Below are 20,258 nucleotides of genomic sequence, written 5' to 3' on the forward strand. Positions count from 1 at the left end.
ATACTATTACGATAATTCTTCTTTAAAGTATATAAATTTAAATTTTGTATGAATGTACCTACTAAATAAAATTAATACAAACTTCAATTACGAGTACCTATCATAAATAATTAAGACGCGATATCGCGTTTTCGTCGAAAATAATTGAGAAATTTAGAGGTGATTTTCGTTATTATTTAGCAAAGAATATTAATATAACACTTGAGTTGTTAGCTGTAAATGTTAGAATTCTGTCTTTATATCCTCAGTTCCGGCGGAAACGGAAATGAGCACCATGTCAGAGCCATAACAAATCGCAGACTAGTTCAAATATAATAGTATTTTTGACGTTAAGTAAGCTTTTAAGGCTTCAACAGTATTACATCTTCTAATCTCCTTGTAGCTTCGTCTTTTGCGCTTGCGATATTCCCCTTTTACATTTACATCCCAGACCACCTTCCATTTTATAGAGCTTCAACAAAGCGAAAAAATATTAGTATTTAAAATGTATATTTGATACACCATTTATAGAGTCTCGTACCAAAATAGTAGATACATACAAATTTTACGCTTTGCACAGTAGGTACTTTTATTTGCTAAAGCGTCACAATTGCGGGCTTAAAAATTGTGTGCGTTGAACAGACTAGATTGCTACTAGAGAAATATAATGATATTATAAAATAACTTTATTTTTATATTCTAAAAGTCGGGGTTTCTGTCATTACAAGCAAGTGTTTAATTTATCATACATAATGTTAAACAATCCATAAATGACAAGGTTTCTTGGTAGCATTCAGCAGCAGTCTCATCAGTACAATTTTTATTTTTATATACTACGACAATACACACATCGCCATCTAGCCCCCAAGTAAGCGTAGCTTGTGTTATGGGTACTAAGATGAATATTTTTATGAATTATATTTATTAATAGTCATACAGATTTATAAAGATAAACACCCAGACACTGGAAAACATTCATGTTCATCACACAAACATGTTCCAGTTGTGGGAATCGAACCCACGGCCATGGAATCCGTAAGCGGGGTTGCTTCCCACTGCGCCAGTCGGCCGTCGAGTTGTTATTATGTGGGAGTTTTTTTTTTTATAGTGGTAGCTGACGAGCCAAGCAGATCGCCCACCTAATGATAAGGGGAAAACCATCCCCTATAAATAAGGCAATACTAAGCAGGGCTTACAAGGAACTTATCCTGTAACATGCCACCCTTTGTCCATCAACCCCAGGCGTAGGTGTTAAGCCTCATGTGCCTTTAATTACACCGGCAACCATGCCCTTCAGACCGGAACACAGCATTGCAACAATGCTGCTTAGCGGCAGAAATAAGCATGGCGCAAAAATCTCTACTACAACTAAATACATGAGAGTGTAGCTGATTATTTTCGGTAGGGTCTGACTTCGAAGCCGGTGAAAAATAAAAGAAATTCTCTAGCCAGTTCGCACATTTATTTTAAAAGCAGCACTAATCCTATACAAACAAGCTTTGTTAAACGGGTCGGTGATTACGAAGCGGTCAAACAATTATTTATTTAAGCAAATAACTATTTCGCTTCAACCCTTGATGCAAGATTCTGACTCGTACTCGAGTGATCTTTTTATTCATTCTTTAGGAGTTTTGTTAGTAAAAATGATGTACATTGTTACTAACAAAACTCCTAAAGACGGCACTCTGTTTTTTTTGAACAATAAATTATATTCATAGAAAGTTGCACAGAAAGCTAAACAGCTGGACAGCAATGTATTATTAAAGTTGTTAGTATTTTGTCTAGAATGTTATTATTTATAATTTCCATCCTAAATTGATTTTATTTCCGACCATCCATTAGATTAAGTTATATAGATGGATGAATCAGCAGCGCGTGAATAGGTATCAACAAAAAAATACTTCAAGTATTTCGCAAGCTGCAACGTTAAAACATATTTTTTTGCTTTGTTTACGAAAACAATAAACCAAGAAGCTCCACAAACTCTGAACTTATGAACGTTCCAATCAAATGAACCACAACAAAATGACACGGTTAATGAAGCCGTATAAATGTAACCTTTTTATAAAACTTTACGAAATTTGAAAGTTGTTCGGAAGTTATGCAATGTATACCATTGCAGAAAGCCAATTATTTTCTGGAATAGGGTACGGTTGATTACTTTCGGCAATATTTTTTAATTCGTTATTATAAATATGTTAGTAAAAAGGACTAGTTGCCAAAACGCTACCTACATAAGCTACCTTTTTCCCGGGAAATTGAAAGGCTTCTATGAGACAGGTCAACAAGGATATGATGAAATTAACATAAATCGTAGATATATGTGAAAACCACAAAAAAAATTGGAAAGTGACTTTGTTTTAGGCAACGATTTTTCCATTTATATAATTAGTGGGCAAGTTAATCGATCACATTAATCGACTTTACTTTGCTAAATTTCTTTGTATGTTTGTATGTTTCTTCATATGTTCTATTATGTTCCCATATTCGTTATTATAGTGTGTAGATCAAAGGTCTATTATATTTTTAATTAAATACCTCTTTTATTCCATAATGGAAGCTATTTAATAACTTAATCCCGATTTCCGAGAGATGAACAAAACTCCAGAGAAATGGGGCTTAGTTACGTTAGCTAATTAGATAACCAGGAAGATTCTTGTAAGATTACATTTTCAAACCTTGTCAGTAAAGTTAATAATCGAATAGGCAACAGGGATCTAAATCTTGAATCTTTGTGTTTAAAATTTGTTATTGTTATGTAACACACTTTTCAATTTATGACATTTATTGACTGATAATAATGTAATATTATATATAATGTAATGGGTGGTGTTTGCCCAGTCGCTGAAACGGTGAAATTTCGCACAGCGAATTATGCCAGGTATCATAGGCATGCATTTTAGAAATTTGCGGTTACTCAAATGCGTTCCCTATTGATAAACATGCGCCATTGAGAATGTACTGGTTGTCCGAATCGAAATCATTTTTGCTACCACCACTAAATCATCACCACATCGTTAATTAATCTGGCATTTAGGTTAGTATCAAAGTGAATAGTACATCGCATAGAGCTAGTACTACGTCTGTTTTATTTACGCAAAATGGTTTGAACCAGTTTGACTTCCCTTTCAATTAATTGCATAATAAAGACATACCTATTTATGGATACACAAAATAGTAGCATGGTTCTGCTTTAGAACAAAGCAGTCTATCAAATGCCAGAATCGAATTTAAGCAGCGCAGTTTTTCGTTCGAAAATGTTGCATAGTACTAAGCGCAGAGTCAAGCACTTTCGTCTCATAAGTGGGAGGTCTCTGGGTTCTAGCCGGGAACAGTTTGGGAACATATAATTGCTTATTTTCTCTGGTGTCGATTTGTGGAAGGCTTCGGCCGTGGTTAATGACCACCCTGCTGACAAAGAACTTACGCCAAACGATTCTGTTTCGAAGCGTTCTGGCAAGTGTACTTTATTTGTTGGTTAGTCCACTTTTTAAAACAGGAGTTTATACTATTTTTTTACCTTTGATTTTTACATAGTTTATTTATATATTTATTCGTTATTGAGTCAGTAAAAACTTGTTGTTTAACGAAAACTGTATAATAAAAAGGTATTCTTCATCACTAACGTAAAATATATTCTAATGAAATAAATTAATTTATCAGAGCGTATTTTGCCTTTAATAAGCGATAAGGGAAAACATCATGCTTCACTGCCACGATAAATTTATCAGAGCGAATCCTCTAATAATTTCTATCTACGGATGGAAATGTATTTGCAAAGAGCTACTTTGACGCAGTTACAATATTGTAAACGTATTTGAGTGCAGTAAATCTTACCATATATTTACCATATTATTGCACATAATTTCTACCTACAGAGGTAGTTTAAAGGAGAAGTATTGCAATACTTGATCAAGTTAAGAAATATTATGCTTTTCTAATGCTTTATTTATATTTAGCATCCCGCGTTCTCTCAGCCCTATCTTGTTACCAAAGGTTGTCTGAACGATATTTATATTTTCTTATTTTTTCGCATCACGTATTATCTCGTTTGTACATACAGTATACACTATTGCTAATAAAGAAGATAACTATCCAAACATATATGTAATATATGTGGTGGCGGATATGTGGTGTGGTGGTGGTAAATGTGGTGGTAATTTTAGTAAGGACATCTAACAAATTTTGTTTTGAAAAGATAACATTTATATAGGTATGCATATAAATATGTTTTAAGGTTTTCCCTCTCACGTACAGAAAGATACAGGTTCCTTTTAGCTCGGTAATCCAGGATGTAGGAATTAGTATCTATAAGCTAATACCTATTTTTCCTACAACAGTATTTCGTCATTCCGTTACACGTTGTATATGCATTACCAACTTTTTATTTGTAGCTATTTCTTTTACGCCATTGCATTGGTGGCGTGTATTAGAAATCGCTATGGAGCGATAAGGCTGCCAATTTGTATACGCTGTGTTGTGAGTACGTAGGTACAATAAAAGTGGTTTTATTTATTCAAATTAAACAAACACCATAAACGTTGGCTAGGGATAGCATTGATTTGATTAAAACATGCTGTACGGTTTGACAAAATAATACATGCGACCGCACTTTAGAAATCATTCACTCATTTTACGCTAATTAACAATGTTTAACATATCGTGAAAATGTTACACGAATATTGACTAACTAGCGGTTACCCGCGACTTCATCCGTGCGCAATTTATAACAGTGTAACATTTTCCTATAACAACTTTCATTCGCTATTGTGCACTCATCATCATATCAATTCATTATCGGTCCACTACAGGGTGCGGATGAGACCCACAGGGGTGACGAGGGCCCACAGTGAGAAAGGATTAAGGCCGTAGACCACCACGTGATTTCTTCACACTTTTGAGAACATGAACAACTTTTATGGAGAACTCTAAGGCACCGAGGCAAGTGATATTTCAAATGCACAAAACGCACATAACTTAGAAAAGTCAGAGAGCGTTCTGGGATTCGAACTCAGCCGCTCCCAAAAGTGAAGTTGCAGTCATACACACTGGGCTATCAGCGCTTCACTTCACGGTTTTATATTTTATGTACTTTAACAAACAATTATATCGTTATATCTCCAACGAAAAACACGATTTTACAAAAACAAACATCGAACGGAGCTAAGTCGCTAATTATTGAAGATTTATTGGAAAGAAACAATTCTTGTCATAAAAGAAATACAAATCAGAATCAATAGTACTTAAACATAACACATAAATTTTGTTTTATTTTGCACAGATAAAAAGTGTACCTACCTGTTTTCCGAACTAGTTATAGTATTTAATAACTTTCATACATCATCATCATCGTCAACATATCGACCCATTACCAGCCCACTACCGGGCACGGGTTACCTCCCACAATGAGAAGGGGTTAAGGCCGTACTTCACCACGCTGGCCCAGTGCAGATTGGTGGACTTCACATCATTTGAGAACATTATGTAGAACTCTCAGGCATGCACGTTTCCTCACGATGTTTTCTTTCACCGTCGAGGCAAGTGATATTTTTAATTACTTATAACTTATTAATAGCCGTGTGGTGATTGAATCCAGCAGTGGACTGTTATAAGCTATTGATGAATAGTAGTAGGTATGTATGTATTAGTATTTTATTTTATTTACTTTAGACTAGTTAACTGTTACCGTGACTCACCACGGGAATGTAAAGGATGCCACGAAGCTATATCTATCCATGCCAATCTAAGGCGTAAAGAATTCACACTTTAATTTTAATTTATTACCGTTACAGGTTAAACTTTAACATATGTTTTCAGAAAACTACCGATCATTTTTGTTGTTTATCCAGAGTATGAAAGTTTCGTAGGCCACTCCCCAGATTTCTAGGGCAATAGACTATTCATTCACTCGTGATTCGCCTCGATTGCCTCGATTTATTTTTAATCCCGGAGGAGTGAAATCTACTACATTAACCGAAAATTTTAAATTTATGATAATCAACCACAAAGCGAAAATATTAACCAAATAAATTACGGAGAATAGCGCGACGGTTTTTTCATTTTGCGCAAAGACAGCATTGTTCGCTGCATACAGGCTATGTTATTTTTTTCTTTATTCCACTACAAGTTAGCCAATTACTGCAATCTCACCTAGTGGTAAGTGATAATGCAGTCTAAGATTGTAGCAGGCTAACCTCTTAGGGAGTATGGTAGTCATACCAAATCGGTTTCTAAGCGACATCGCAACGGCACACTAAATCGCTTAGCGGCACGTGTTTGTCGGTAGATCGGTAACTAGTCACGGCAAAAGCCCACCCACCAGACAAAGATGTCCCAATGACTCTACAATTATTTCATCAAGGCGTATTTTGAATTTTGAATTTTGAATAGCATATAACAGTTTAGTCGCCTCGTACGACACCGCGTGATGAGACGGGTTGTGAAAGCAGTATTCTAATCTGCCGTCACCACACAGAAAGTTGAATATAACAAAGGGTTTTTTTTTTTATTTTAAACTTAACTCATTATGAATTGTGAATAATTTGATCAAATTTAACATTTATTTATCATAATTAAGAAGGTTCGAAATATATTTTCATTTTGGAAAATACTAACTTTTTTAAGCCGTTTTAAAAACTCTTTGATGGTATTAAAAAAATAATCTGTAGTATCCGGCTAAATAAAAATGTTCCCTCTTTATACATGTAGCTTGCAGTACAAGCTTGAGGTACAAACTTCACTTAATTGGGAAATCATTTATAAAACACAAGTAAGGTAATGTTAAATAAAACACGCATGCCTAATATCTTGGATTATAAGCAGCATATCGATGTTATAAAGGCCACGCTATAACAAACATATTCAAAATTCAAAATTCCAAATTTCTTTATTCATGTAGGCTTATCACAGGCACTTATGAAGCTTTCATACATATTTGTTTACATAATTGTAAGAGGATATTGCCTAAATAGCCTGTTACTTTTGGATGGAGTTTTTTAATGGAAAAAGATTTATTGAAATCGGGTCATTTGTTTCAGAGTTTATCAATTACAAACAAACAAATATCTAATATTTTTATTATAAGTATACAACAACCAAACTAACTATTACCGTTTTAACATCCACACTATTGAATTCTGTCGTTTTTCAAATTACTTTAAAGTTTACTCATTTTCTATGCTCATTGTTCTATGAAAACAATGAACGAGACCCTATTGTCCGCTTAAAAAAAGTCTTCGTTGGTAAGTACGAACCTATAAAGAGAGGAATTTCCCTTAAATCACAACTCCAATCATTGCTATCATCAACTATTGTAATGAAAGGCATAAAAATGAAAATTATTTTTACTGTAAGTACAAGTATTATTTTTATCTATAGAATTTTTGTATTGAATTCAAATTCAAAATTCATTTGTTTCAAGTAGGCCTAGTTTATAAGCACTTATGAAAGGTCAAGTCAGTCTGTTTGTTGACTCTACCACCGGTTGGGAAGGCAGATCCCACGGAGTAGAGAAGGAGCCTGAGAGTGCTCTTTTCCAACATAATTTTAAAGTTTAACAATCTTTAGAAATTCTCTGTTTTGTGAGAGATGAGAGCGGAGTGGCCTACTTCCAAGCCTTGTCGATAAGGAATCCATCAATTGTGTAGTAACCACGATTTGTTAAATGAATTTTAATATACTGTTTAAACTCAGGTAAAGGTAGATCTAATATTACCTTCGGTATCATGTTATGAAAGCCCATCCTAACATAGGATTTCTGTACTTTTCTCAGACGATATGAAGATATCACTAATTTATGTCCGATTCTAGTATTTCGACTGTTTATATCGACTTTTTGTTTATAATTACTAATGTTTTGTTTAATAAAGATTATATTATTATAAATATATTGCGAGGCTACTATAAGTATACCTATTTCTTTAAATTTGACACGAAAGGATTCGAGAGATTTTATTGATTAAACTATTCTGTAATTAACTCTTATATTTTCAGAAACTATTAATGTTATTATGGATAAATTTTATAGACTGTTCTATATCTGGTATAAGCTACATTGACCCTATTAAAATGTATTCAAATAAAAGTAAATTGCCTCCTGGTGAAGACCCTTGCAACCCGCTTTACTGGTATCCTAGGAATATACCCGAGTATTGTAAATTTGCTAATACAGTGAGACAGGCAAGCTCTGAAGAACCACCAGCAGCAAATCCACTACCCCCAGCGCCCTCAATGTTGATACCAATGCCGCCTCATCCTCTTTCATTATTACCTCCACCGGTTCCTATATTGCCTCCACCTCTTCCAATACTGCCTTCCGCACCATTAAGAGCGGGACCTTCACCAATAATAGCCGGATCTTCAAGCTTATTTCCAGCACCACGTTCAGCTTCCGTGATATCGATATCTTCAAATCCATATCCATACTCACACGAAAATCCTATCTCGGCTTATAATTCACTGCCATATCAAAATTCATTCCCATACTATCCGTCACTCCAACGTTCACCAACAGGTTTTGTACCAGGAATGCATGGTCTAGTAACAAGAGACGGCGGCATTAATATAATGCCTTTCTCGGACATTTATGCTGATATGCTCGAAAAACATAAAAATAAAATGATTCGAAGGAAACTCCATAAGATTTTGGACAAGTATAATTCCGGCCCGTATTACAGAGATCATAGAAGGATACGAAAATATGAAAAATATTTCAAAGATTATAGATAAAAAGGTGATATAATTTTGGAGAAACTATAATACTTTAAGACCTTATTTAAAAAAAAATAGATCTTAAAGTATTATAGTAAACCTGTAGATAATAAAAAACATTAATTAATCTATTTATTTTTATTTTAAATCATATTAAGTTAACAATTACTTTTATTTAAAATTAATCTACTTTTATGTCATCAATAAAATTAGTTTTAACTAAATCACAATTTACATAAAGCCATCGTTATCAAAACTCGTTAGTTTTAAAAACTAATTTATTTGATGACACTATATATTATTATCAATTAATTTTTATTCTCTAATCATAATAATATATACTAAAACACGATTTTATTTTACAACTACATCAATTGGACGGATCACCTGAGGGCTCAAGTTATATACACAATTCCTTACTTACCTAAGCTTACGAACAATTTATAATATAGTTTTATGTAATGTTTTAACATAAAGTGATTTAAAATCTAATTAATCTTTAATTCCTAATCATATTATCATATAGTGTAATCTAATGCATCAAAATAACTTATATATATATATATCTAAATAGAGTTTATAAAATATGCTTCTTAAGTAAATTTAGAATATGCATCGAGCATCGTGCATCCTTAATCCTATTTAAGTAGCATGCTGCCGCGGGATTTCTAAACCACCTTTAATAAAATAAAATGATGATTCGATCGTATTCTACAAAACCCCTAAGTCCAGCAGTGGACGTTCATCGGTTGATGTCATTATCTTCAATTGCCGGCCCACTCAAAATGGGAAGGGTATAGGCCAAAGTCCACCACGCTAGCAAAGTGTGGATCATTAGACTTCACACGCCTTTACGAATTTTATGAAATTAATTCTCAGATATAAATGGTTCACGACGTTTTTTTTTTCACTGTTAAAGAAAGTGATGTTTCATTGCTTAAAACGCAGGTAGTTCCATAAAGTTACAGATGCGTGCCGAAAATCGAGCTTGGTCTCCCTGAAAGGTAGCCTAAAATCCTAACCACTAGGCCATCGGTTGATATGATTTAATAAAAACGAGTTACCACGCACTCAAAGTTTATTGACCGTCTATTGGCACACAGTGACAAAGACGATTTGCGAGATAATTCTCTGTCTGGACAAACAGTAAGGTTAAGGCTGTGTATTGTAAATTAGTTTTCTAAGACATTAAAATATTAACAATACGAAGAATATTTTAGTGACGTAAATTTTTTTGAAGAGTTTTTAAAAATAGTTGACATTTTTATTGTTACTATTTGCCTCAATTATAATATGTAACGCGTGAACTCGCAATACAATACACTGAAACGATAAACATTAATGACGAGAACCTTTGTGATTTTAACTTTGTTATTTACCTAAAACCACCAATGTTTGTACGAAAGAACAGGAAGCGATCAATACATCTGTTTTATAAATGCATCAAAACAATTATTTTCTTTGAATTTGTTATAAAGACTGACTGCCAAGAAAACTACTTAGATACCCATCAGACATCAACGAAGTGGTTATACTGACTAATAAAATAACAGTGCAACGTGGCTCGTCTGTGTGTCTGTGTGTGATGTATAAAAGTGCCTATTACCTTGCTTTGCTGTACCTACGTGTAAACACTATTAAGAGCTCAGAATCCTAACAATATTTATACTTCGAAAAGCTAATGAAGTTAGAAACACAGTTGTTATTAAAGTTCATTAGGTTTAAGCTTTTATCAGCAGAAATAGAAAATAACATTATCCCACTCATAAGGACTACGCTGCTTGTAAAACTGAACAGTCAAGTATGAAGAGGTCTATAATTTTACATCTCGAATACATTTTTGATTAAGTTAACATTTCTACGTTATACAAAATCAGTGACATAAATTGACCTAAAGAGAACGTTACAGTTCAGAGTACAGGTTTGCACAGTACGTTAGTTCAAAATTTGTCCTAAAAAATAAGCAACCAATTAATGAAAAATATTGATCACCGAGCGCTTACGCTTCAGAATTACATCCTGCATGATCACGGAGTAATTTATATTTGTAATTTTGTAAACAATTGTCTTTTCTCGGAGCAAGATATTAAGTTGTCTTACGTAATATGAACAGAAAGATTTAATGTGGAATTAACAGTAACTACTATTTTAGTAGATACTATTAATTCTATGCTTAGTCTACCAGCATTTTACAGAATTGCATTATTGTTATGGTATTGTAAAAGCAGAGGTTAATTATTTCTTTCAGAGGTATAAAACTCATTGGTCACAAAGATGTTATAGGTTAGAATCTTAGGACTAATAGAGATGCCATCGTCATCAAATAACTCATTACCTGGCTGGTATGAACAGGCCTGCGGTCATATAAGAGAGAAGGTTGTTTTTTTTATTTCACAACAAGTCAGAGGCTATCCTAGCTGCATTTCTCCCTGGTGTTAATGAAAAATGCAGTCTAAGATGATGATTTGCTAACCTGTTAGGGAGTAAGGTAGAATTAAACTGAAACCCCTTATCGGTATCTACGCGACATCTTACCGAAAAGCTAAATCGCTTAGCGTCACGGCTTTGTCTATAAGGTGGTAACTGTCATAGCAGAAGCATCACATCAGACCAGACTAGAGAAAATTCAGTAATAATAAATTCCCAAATTGCTCCAACTTAAAACGAGCGAACACAGCGCTCACCGATGCGCCAGGGAAGTCGTCAAAAGAGGTTTAAGACCACCCTCCAAGCTGATCAAATGTGAGTGGATGGGCTTTACCAATTTTTATCACATTAGTGTCAATAACTGCGAGTGACGGCCTTATTCATGTTCTCCCACGCAAGTGAGGCGACACCGCCAATTTGTCAGCTCCAGACATGGACTGAAATGACCTGAAGAGTCCGATACAAAACCATTATTTGCCCAAATCAGGAGGTTGGTTTATATTCCGGGTTTGGGCCAAGACTTGTTTTGCATTGAACTACGTAATCCGCAGATGATGACAACCACTATACTAATGACCAGCGCGCCAAAAGGGAAGTAAATATGAATCCCAGCAATAGCGAATTAAACCTAGAGATCTACATGCGAACCCATCAACCTAAATAGTCTCCACCAATTTATAAACTTCATATATGACCGCAGAATTTTCAATCAACCAATGCAATTGATATAAAAATTTATTGAATAACCTATATTAAGTGTTTTAGTTGGCGCAACAAACGCGGACCACTGCGGTTCGCCAGCAATGCGGAATTCATTGAAATTCATGTTTCAATAGTGAATATTTTATAAACTAAATATATATTTTTCTAGACTTACTCCGAACGAACGAAGCGTTTAAATCAAAAACTAAAAGTAAAATTAACAAAAAAGTTATATTGAGATTACATTTAACTAATAAGATTTTATAAATCTCCCTAAATCTTATTGTAATAATTTTTTTATTTACCTACACTAAACATTGGAATGTATCGTATGGACGGTTTTGAATATAATCACAAACAAAACTTAAAATTTATATTCTAAAATAATAATTTAGTCTACAATTAACCATAAAAGCAAAATTATAGTATGTTGCTATAAAATACGTTGATATTGTTAAATATTATTATGGTAATACAAAAAAAATTATAACTTCACTCGAACTTAAACTTATTGGTCTAAAAAGCAAAAAAACTTATTATTTTACCACGATAGTAAGTACCTTCCTAGTACATAGTAATTTATTGCGGCGGCTAAGGAGGTGAGATACGACGAGTAAATATATTGAAGACGCGATATTGAAGCGGTCTACCTAGTTAAAAACATTTCGATAAATAAATAAATAACGCTTGCATAAGTATTTTGAGATTAATTTTTACTTTTTTTGTTTAAGTGGTATAAATAACTACCCAAACCTTTTCATAAAGCTATAATTTGCGTTTAGATATTGAGATTGTTTAAATATTTGATAACTGCGATAACGTTTGAACCATGTCTAAGCAAATATTAGTACCTACGTTTGTGGTTGGCTGGCAGGCAAAAGTAGCCGTAGGCAGTGCCTTTGATCCAGCTTGTTTATTTTCGATTGATGCAACGTAATATCAGTGCAAAGTCAGTCAGACCAAGTTTATTTCTTAAACGTGCATGTTCCGTTAAATATGTAACATATTTGTCGAAACCAGATAGTAAATCAATGTTTGAAAAATGAACATGCTAATTTGCTAAGTAAATCAACAATACATTTGATATTATAACAGTGAATCTATAAAGGGTACCCTACGCAATAATTTTTAAATTTTCTTTTTGAGAAATTATTTGGAATAAAATTTGATATGAATAAAAAAAATTTCCAGCACGTGTATGAAATAGACTATTCCTTTGGGACCTATATAGGGCTATTCGTGATTGGTATTGAAGCAATTATTATCACGAAAAGTTGGTAAATTACGATTAGCACAGCACAAGCCTTTACCGAATCTACAAGCCCACTGTAGCGGAAAGTAGTCATTTTTATCGTCTAAGGAAGAACATAACTTAGACAAGACACGTGAATCTGACGAAATCATGTTCCTATTCTATTCGCATTTAAGAAAAAAAGTTCACTTTCTTCAGATTATCTTAAGCACCGGTAATACAGATTCTATCCATTTAGGATTCCCCTTTTTGATTGTAATTTATTTTCTTGTTAATCCATTAACAGTTTAATATAATGTGAATATTTAGAGTAGGTTCTTTCTTTCCAAAGTCATAGGTCACTGACAAAGAAACGGATGGACAGATGTACTAGGGACTTATACTTATAAATAGATTTGTTCCTACACTTCAGTGGATTTGTACTCTGTTCATCCAAGTAATAGAACTCGATTCGACGTCAATTAAATCCTGTAAATACACGAAGTTATTTTAGTATCAGATATTTTTAGATTTGCTTCAATATCCATTAACGTAATCATAAAATATCTCTTACGTCAATTCTAAGATCGACATCTTCGTAGCGAACGGAGTGTACTAGAAAACCAGCGCAATTCTAAGCACACTTAATAATGCATATCGACAACGGACGTATCTATTCTGAGAAATACAACTCTAGGGGAGTGTAACCTACCTACGAGATGAAATTGCATATACATTAATATAATTTGCAAACTACATCTTGCGTCTATAAGTAAGCATTTGACTATGAGTGGCGAGATCCTAGGTTCGACTTCTAGGTCAGAGTAAAACTGATTGATTATTATAAGTATTGAAATTCTTGATGCAAGTTCAAATTTAAGAAATTGGCGTTATTGGGCCCAGTGCGTCGGGTGTTAGTGGGACTTCTAAGTCCTTTTAACACATGATAGGAGAAGTTCAAATATCAATCACGTATGTGCATATAAGTGAATGATATTTGTTACAACTCTCATTCTGCAAGACTTGAAGTCTTGCAGAATGAGAGTTGTAACCCCAACTGCAGACGAAATACCTAAATGTATTTTACAGAAACTAATGATTTTAATGTGCATATACAGGCTAAAAAAACCCGATTGTGGCTTGCAAATCTGTGACCTACTTGCTACTTACAAGTCTTTCTTTAAGCCAATGCTGCGTTTTGTGTTTGGTCGTAAACGCGCACACGACAGAGGGCATGAGCTGGTCTCATTGAATCCGCCTTAGATTTAGAGAATTAGAACCCGAGCCAAGGATACCTAGTTATATTCTGTGTTTAAATTACAAATTACAGCTTTAAATTACAATAACAAATGTTATGTAACAGCAAGTGTGAAGTGCATTAGCGTTACTGTATTGGCTGATAAGGATAAAAATTTCATCCACATCTTATATGCTTGCAACTATGATATTAAGGATTTCACGTGGCTCAAGTGGCCATAAAGTTGCCCGTGAGATCGAACGAGTTACGATCCTGTAGGTGTGACGAAAGTATAGCAGGGGAATCAGTAACCTAAATAACATAATGGAAGTAAAACAGTTCATTCATAATAGACGTAAAAGCTAATAATAAAATTGCTACCCTAGGATATAATTAGGTGAACATAACTATGCATATATATAAAAGTTCAGCGTAGTACCTAACATTAAATGTGGGGTCAGACTAAAAATCAGTGCAATCCTAATATTAATATACTTGAGTTTTTATATTACAATAAGCAGGGAAAACGGCCACCAACATCGATAACTATCACTAATCCGACAAAATACACAATGATTTTTATCGTTTTACAAAGGTTCGACGACCTGTTTAATATATATCCAAAATAATATAGAAAGTTACATGAAGCAATATTCATAAGGTGCACTAAAGAATTTTTTTTTCGGTACAGAATGACCTGCGCTGCACAACGGCACTCGGACCCGTTATGGTTGTTTCCTAAAGTGCCAAACTTACTGTTTCCCAAAGTATGCTTACTGCATGGATAACGTTTTAACAAATAACCGTTGTAAAACGACAAAGAAATGGTCTATTCGTCAAGTAAATGATTCCGGATCACAAATCGAGTTTGCGAAAATCCTAGGATAATTGCAGCAAAGCGCACGATATTTCCTCTCGTATTCCTTTCTTAAGTTGTAACAAAAATCAAAAGTTCGGTTAGATCACAATATAAATATTGTCCTCAGGTTTAATTGTATAAATAATATCTATACCTAAATCGGATATTCGCGAATTGCGATGAACTATCTTGTTTTTCAAATAACTGCTCCTTGCAATAATCCTAGGGTTTATACAAGAACTCGATGTTTTCCTATAATCCTGTGACATAATACATTACTAAATTCTTATTTTAGAAAATACCACAAAATGAACAAATAGCACTTAAAATACGCGAGAAACATACATCTTATGAGACAAATACAAACAAACACGCATAATGTTAACATGAGGGTGGAACACTCATAACAAGCACAATTTTATTCTCTCGCTATTCATCATCAATTCAAATATATATTTTTTATTTATGTCACGCATTTTCCTTATTTTTATTCAAAATAGAGAGCACAGATCGTTGTCTGTCTTCCTTACCAAAGGTGTCTTCAAGTTAAATAGCCAGCGTCCACTTTTCAGTTAGTAAATTCTGATGACGCACAAATTATTAATTATCTGTGTTACACAACATTGTATCAATAATGTATATATTATGATAATTCATAGTACAGTATTAGTTTATTTTAATATTAATTAAGAAAGTCAACAATAATTGGGACTAGACAGCTGAGATGTTTGAAAGAAGTTCAATAATTTTAGAGGTTTTAATTTAATCGATAGCTTTTCAAGGAGTAAATTAACCTCAGCCAATTATCATTCCACCATGGTCACACCATGGTGGAAATGGGACTTATCGCTCATATGATAGAGTCATTTTGCGCAGTGTAGTGATAATAACTGGGACTGACGGTTTAACGCACTTTCCTCACTTAAAATATCATTAGATTAAGTGACAATCTGTTTGAAAAAAATATGAATGTTTATTGAGTTAATTATACAGACAAAAATATTAAATATACATTTTTTTTGTTTCAACAGCAATGAAAGCAAAATTGTCACATCGCCAAAATTACACTGAGGAATCTTATGTTAAACATCAGAGCCTTGATTTTCTACTGCATTCTAATGACGTCACATCCTCTATTCTTAAAGCTCTCTTTCCAGGGCAATTTCTATAATTAATTAAGCATCTTGTCTTGCGCTAGCTTAAAATACAAAAAGTATTTGAAGCTTGCGAAAGACAATTTCTGACAGTCATGCTGTGAACTCTAGGCTTTGGATAGTTTGATCTCTCTCTCTCTGTAGATCTCTGGAAAGTTCTACTAGATAATCGTGCACTCTTAATATTTTCTTTGTAGGTTATCTTGCTTAAAGTATGATGTACAAATTGACAGAACCATTATGTGGAGGTGTCACATTTCGTGCGTGAGAATTCAATGTCATAGAGATTCATGGCCCTGACGTCACTAACTTGAAATTCCTTCCGATCTTCCTTCACAATATCTTTGAATATCCATGAATAGCAACAGTATAAATAAAACATTCGAAAAAACTACACAATAATACATAAAAATTAAAAAACTCAGCCACGCTGAAAATTTTATTTCAGAGTTAAGTATAATAATAACACATATGTACTTTTATGAAAATAAAATAAGTTTAGTACAATATTTAAATTAATTAATAACATTATTTTATGGACTCAAACCATTTATTAGCATTCAGGTAGTAAATATACATATTTTTGTTTTGATTAGTATGTACAAGGTATCAGATACAGATATTTTAATACATGAATAATTTAATCATTAAAAATTGCATATTTCGTCTTGTATATTATGTCACATGTCACCATGTTTATAAGGTTTGATTAATGTGGACGAGTTAAATGTTTGAAAGGCGTAGGTTTTCCTTGGAAAAACGCGTAGGTGACTTGCTTGCCTTAAGCTCCGAAGATGTTTTTATTGCAAAAAAAAAACAATGAAACCTTTCTACGATAATAATCAAGAAAAAACAAACAATCATTTTATTATGTTTCAGTTTTATTTGCGATGTTTGAAAAACACTTTTAACTTCGATATGAAATATGTTTTAATTTGTAATAGCCATACGTAACTTATTGAAATAATTCATCAATTACCTATTTATTTCCTTATAATTCTTACTGATGGCATATATATATATAGTTATATATATATATATAATTACCATAGTGTAATTTTGTATTCTTTGAATTTTTTTTACAACATGCCCACATTTCTTTTGTTGGACATAACATAAATAGCTTTCTTATATTATTAAGTAGATACTAATACTGTCTAAACTATATGTATAAATCCGTGAGATATCACGAATACTTAACAGTAAGAGCTGATACTCTTTTGAAGCAGTACATTGATTTTAGAAACTTTTAACGGTAGTATGGCTCTAATGGCCGTTTTCACTGCCTCACCTGAATGGAATGCCTTATGATTTTGGCGGTGCCTATAGGAAAAAAAGGTTTTACTAACTCTTAGGTAATACATTATTGTGAACGATTTATGCATGCCTAGGAATCTCCTTAGATTGAGTTTCAACTAATTCCTCGAGCTTGTTACGATTATTACTAACGATTATCTACTGTGTACAACGATATAAATACTAAATAATGTATTAACTCATTTATGTATTGGTTTAATATGTAATATAGTAAATTTAAACTACGTCATTATAATATTTAATAAAGATAACACCTTTGTGCAATGCATTGTGCAATTTCCTTACGTGATTCTTGTTCATAACAATGACAATCAATTACCTTTAAGCAGGTACTTTGTTAATTGATTCCGTATTGTGATGTATTGAACTATGTGATGTACAGTAATTCCGTTAATGTGTTATGTACAGCATGATTAGGGTTAGCACAGATTGGCAAAGCGTCCGTGTGAGCATTTTCCACACGGATAATTAAATGCTGCGTAGGTATCTGGAGTTTCAAATACTGTGTTAAATTAAATTTCGTTGAAGTATGCTCATGGCTGAAGTTACTCTGTAATCTCTTATTACTTTATTAATTATGCAATGCGCTACTCGTTCTAAGCTAACCCTTAAACGAACAAATCATGGTTCTATAATTAAGATACTTTTACACAATAAACTTTATACCTTCACGTACATTAACTATTGAATCTTGGCGTGATGGGATACTGATTATTATATACCTTCCGTAATAAATGGACCACTTAACAGCTTATTTTTTCAAATATACAAAGAAACACTTCGGCTCTATAGCACTATAATTAATATCATTACTTACTCTAACGTGAAAGATAGAATTAAATATTAAAGATATTACTTACTTATTACTGATATTTTAAATCATTTTAACGAAGACCGTAAGTACAAGATTATTTTAGGCGAACATAATTTTAAAATTATTGTTGTTCTAGAATCATAAATCTCTAAATAATATATAATTTTCTAAATATTGCTTTTCTACCTTTGAATAAAGGTATTAAGTACATATCTTAGTTTCGTTCATCTTTTCCAGTTTATATAGTTTAACAAAATGCTTAATATAAATTCAAAACCTAGAGGTACACGTGCAAATATGAAATAGAAAAAATTCTAATATAAGTTCCTAATATTAAAGGTTAGAAAAATGCAATATCATCAAAAACTACGGTCAAACGGTGTCGAAAAACTTTATATAAACGTTATTTTATTAATGGGAATGGGTACAAAAACTTTTTATCTACTATGCTACGTTGATTATTGGTCTTCATTAAATTATGTGACGGCACATAAACTTTCCCCCGTTTTACTCAAAGTAACTCTCTGACCTTAGAATCTATGGCCACCGGAAGCTTGTTGGGGAGGTGTTACATTCAGCCCTATATTATCATATGAAAAATCCAAGGTCGTATCCTCTGCCGGATGTCTGTTACTCAGAGCAGTGCTGATAGTTTTCGGAGTGGTAGCCCCTTGACTCTTTTCCGTCTGTGTTCTCGCGTCTAAGTCTTTAACGTTAAGAGGCTGTTGATTTCGTTTCGGTGGGTCGGGATTTCGGATTTCCAATTTGAGCTCGGGTTTCGGCTTCGGCATTTCGGTGTGCGGATTGTAATGCGTCAGATCAGATGGGTGTTGCTTGACGCGATTCTGGAAAGAATTATTTAAGTGCATTATTCCATTTGAGCTTGATTTAGATGTGATTTGAATTCAGCCGACGGTTTGTCGACCTTAGTCGATAACTAAATGAGAGCTATAAATGTGAGGTCTGAATTTGAAAAACAAGCATCTGCCTTAGAATCTATCAGTCCCAGAGATCTATTATTTCTTTTGTTTTTGGTAAACATACCAAAATTGTGGCGGAACCGAAGGAACTTAAACCTGTATCTCCTGTGCTCAAACGATTAGTGATATTTTATTACGCTAGACCTGACAAAATAGCACGAGCCATCCCACTGCAATCGGCAAGATATAGCGACTAATAAATTTTAAATGTACATGTCTCCGGCAATCGCTGTTGAGTGCTTATAATATTTCAAATATAATGTTGCAAACACTAAAACAATAAAACAAACCCTCAAAAAAGTTTTGAGTTGTGTCATCATCATTTAGTCTCTACCTATCGAAGAGTAGGGAGGTACTATATAACCTTACGGTATATCAGCAGGGAATATGATATTGATGCATTTTCTTGTTAATTGCAAACACTTTGCAAGAAAACCCTCGCAAGGAAATTGTAAACTCTAAGCCCTTCATTAATTCTATTTATATCCCAGTTCGCTATTCCACTAACGAGCTGGTAAGCATAATATTAAATTGAGATTAATAAAATATTCACTCTATTTCTTTCCTCTGCGATTTTGCCAATGTACCTGCTTACTCATCGTTCTGCATGCAGGTCGGAAATACCTGCAAGTCGAGGTGGACCTAGAGTGGTTTGATATAATGCTCCGCGATGGAACCTAGGGTTTTTCATCTGGTGCTTGGTACTGCACGTCGATGTAATGGTATTTTCAACTACGAATCACGAGGTCCTGGGTTCGATTCCAGGGTCGGGCTAAGATTGTTTTATAGGGATTTAATATAATATTCGTACCAGGCTGGAGTTAGAAAAGTAGCGATATCCAGCCCTCT

At 33.5% G+C, this 20,258-nt stretch overlaps 2 protein-coding genes across 2 annotated transcripts in view; one reads left to right on the plus strand and one right to left on the minus strand.

Moving 5' to 3' along the window:
• The first annotated feature begins 7,219 nt into the window (after positions 1 to 7,219).
• LOC120636465 (vegetative cell wall protein gp1-like) lies at positions 7,220 to 8,718 on the plus strand. The gene is made up of 2 exons (XM_039907949.1): positions 7,220 to 7,327; positions 7,972 to 8,718. The coding sequence occupies exons 1-2, from the start codon at positions 7,295 to 7,297 to the stop codon at positions 8,704 to 8,706; spliced, it is 768 nt and encodes a 255-aa protein (XP_039763883.1). The 5' UTR covers positions 7,220 to 7,294; the 3' UTR covers positions 8,707 to 8,718.
• Positions 8,719 to 17,373: 8,655 nt separating this feature from the next.
• LOC120636017 (protein grindelwald) overlaps positions 17,374 to 20,258 on the minus strand; it is a 41,932-nt gene continuing 39,047 nt past the window's right edge. Inside the window, exon 5 of the mRNA XM_039907243.1 lies at positions 17,374 to 19,274. Coding sequence (XP_039763177.1) covers positions 18,960 to 19,274 — 315 coding nt within the window. The 3' untranslated portion in view covers positions 17,374 to 18,959. The remainder of the gene's footprint in view (positions 19,275 to 20,258) is intronic.

The sequence above is a fragment of the Pararge aegeria genome, chromosome Z (assembly GCF_905163445.1).
Source record: "Pararge aegeria chromosome Z, ilParAegt1.1, whole genome shotgun sequence".
Lineage (NCBI taxonomy): Eukaryota > Metazoa > Arthropoda > Insecta > Lepidoptera > Nymphalidae > Pararge > Pararge aegeria.

Excerpts from the sequence above, each read along its gene's own strand:
- LOC120636465 (XM_039907949.1), top strand. The coding sequence starts at position 7,295 with ATGAAAGGCATAAAAATGAAAATTATTTTTACT. Across the intron at positions 7,328-7,971 it reads AAATGAAAATTATTTTTACT|AAACTATTAATGTTATTATG; the intron begins GTAAGTACAAGT and ends TTATATTTTCAG.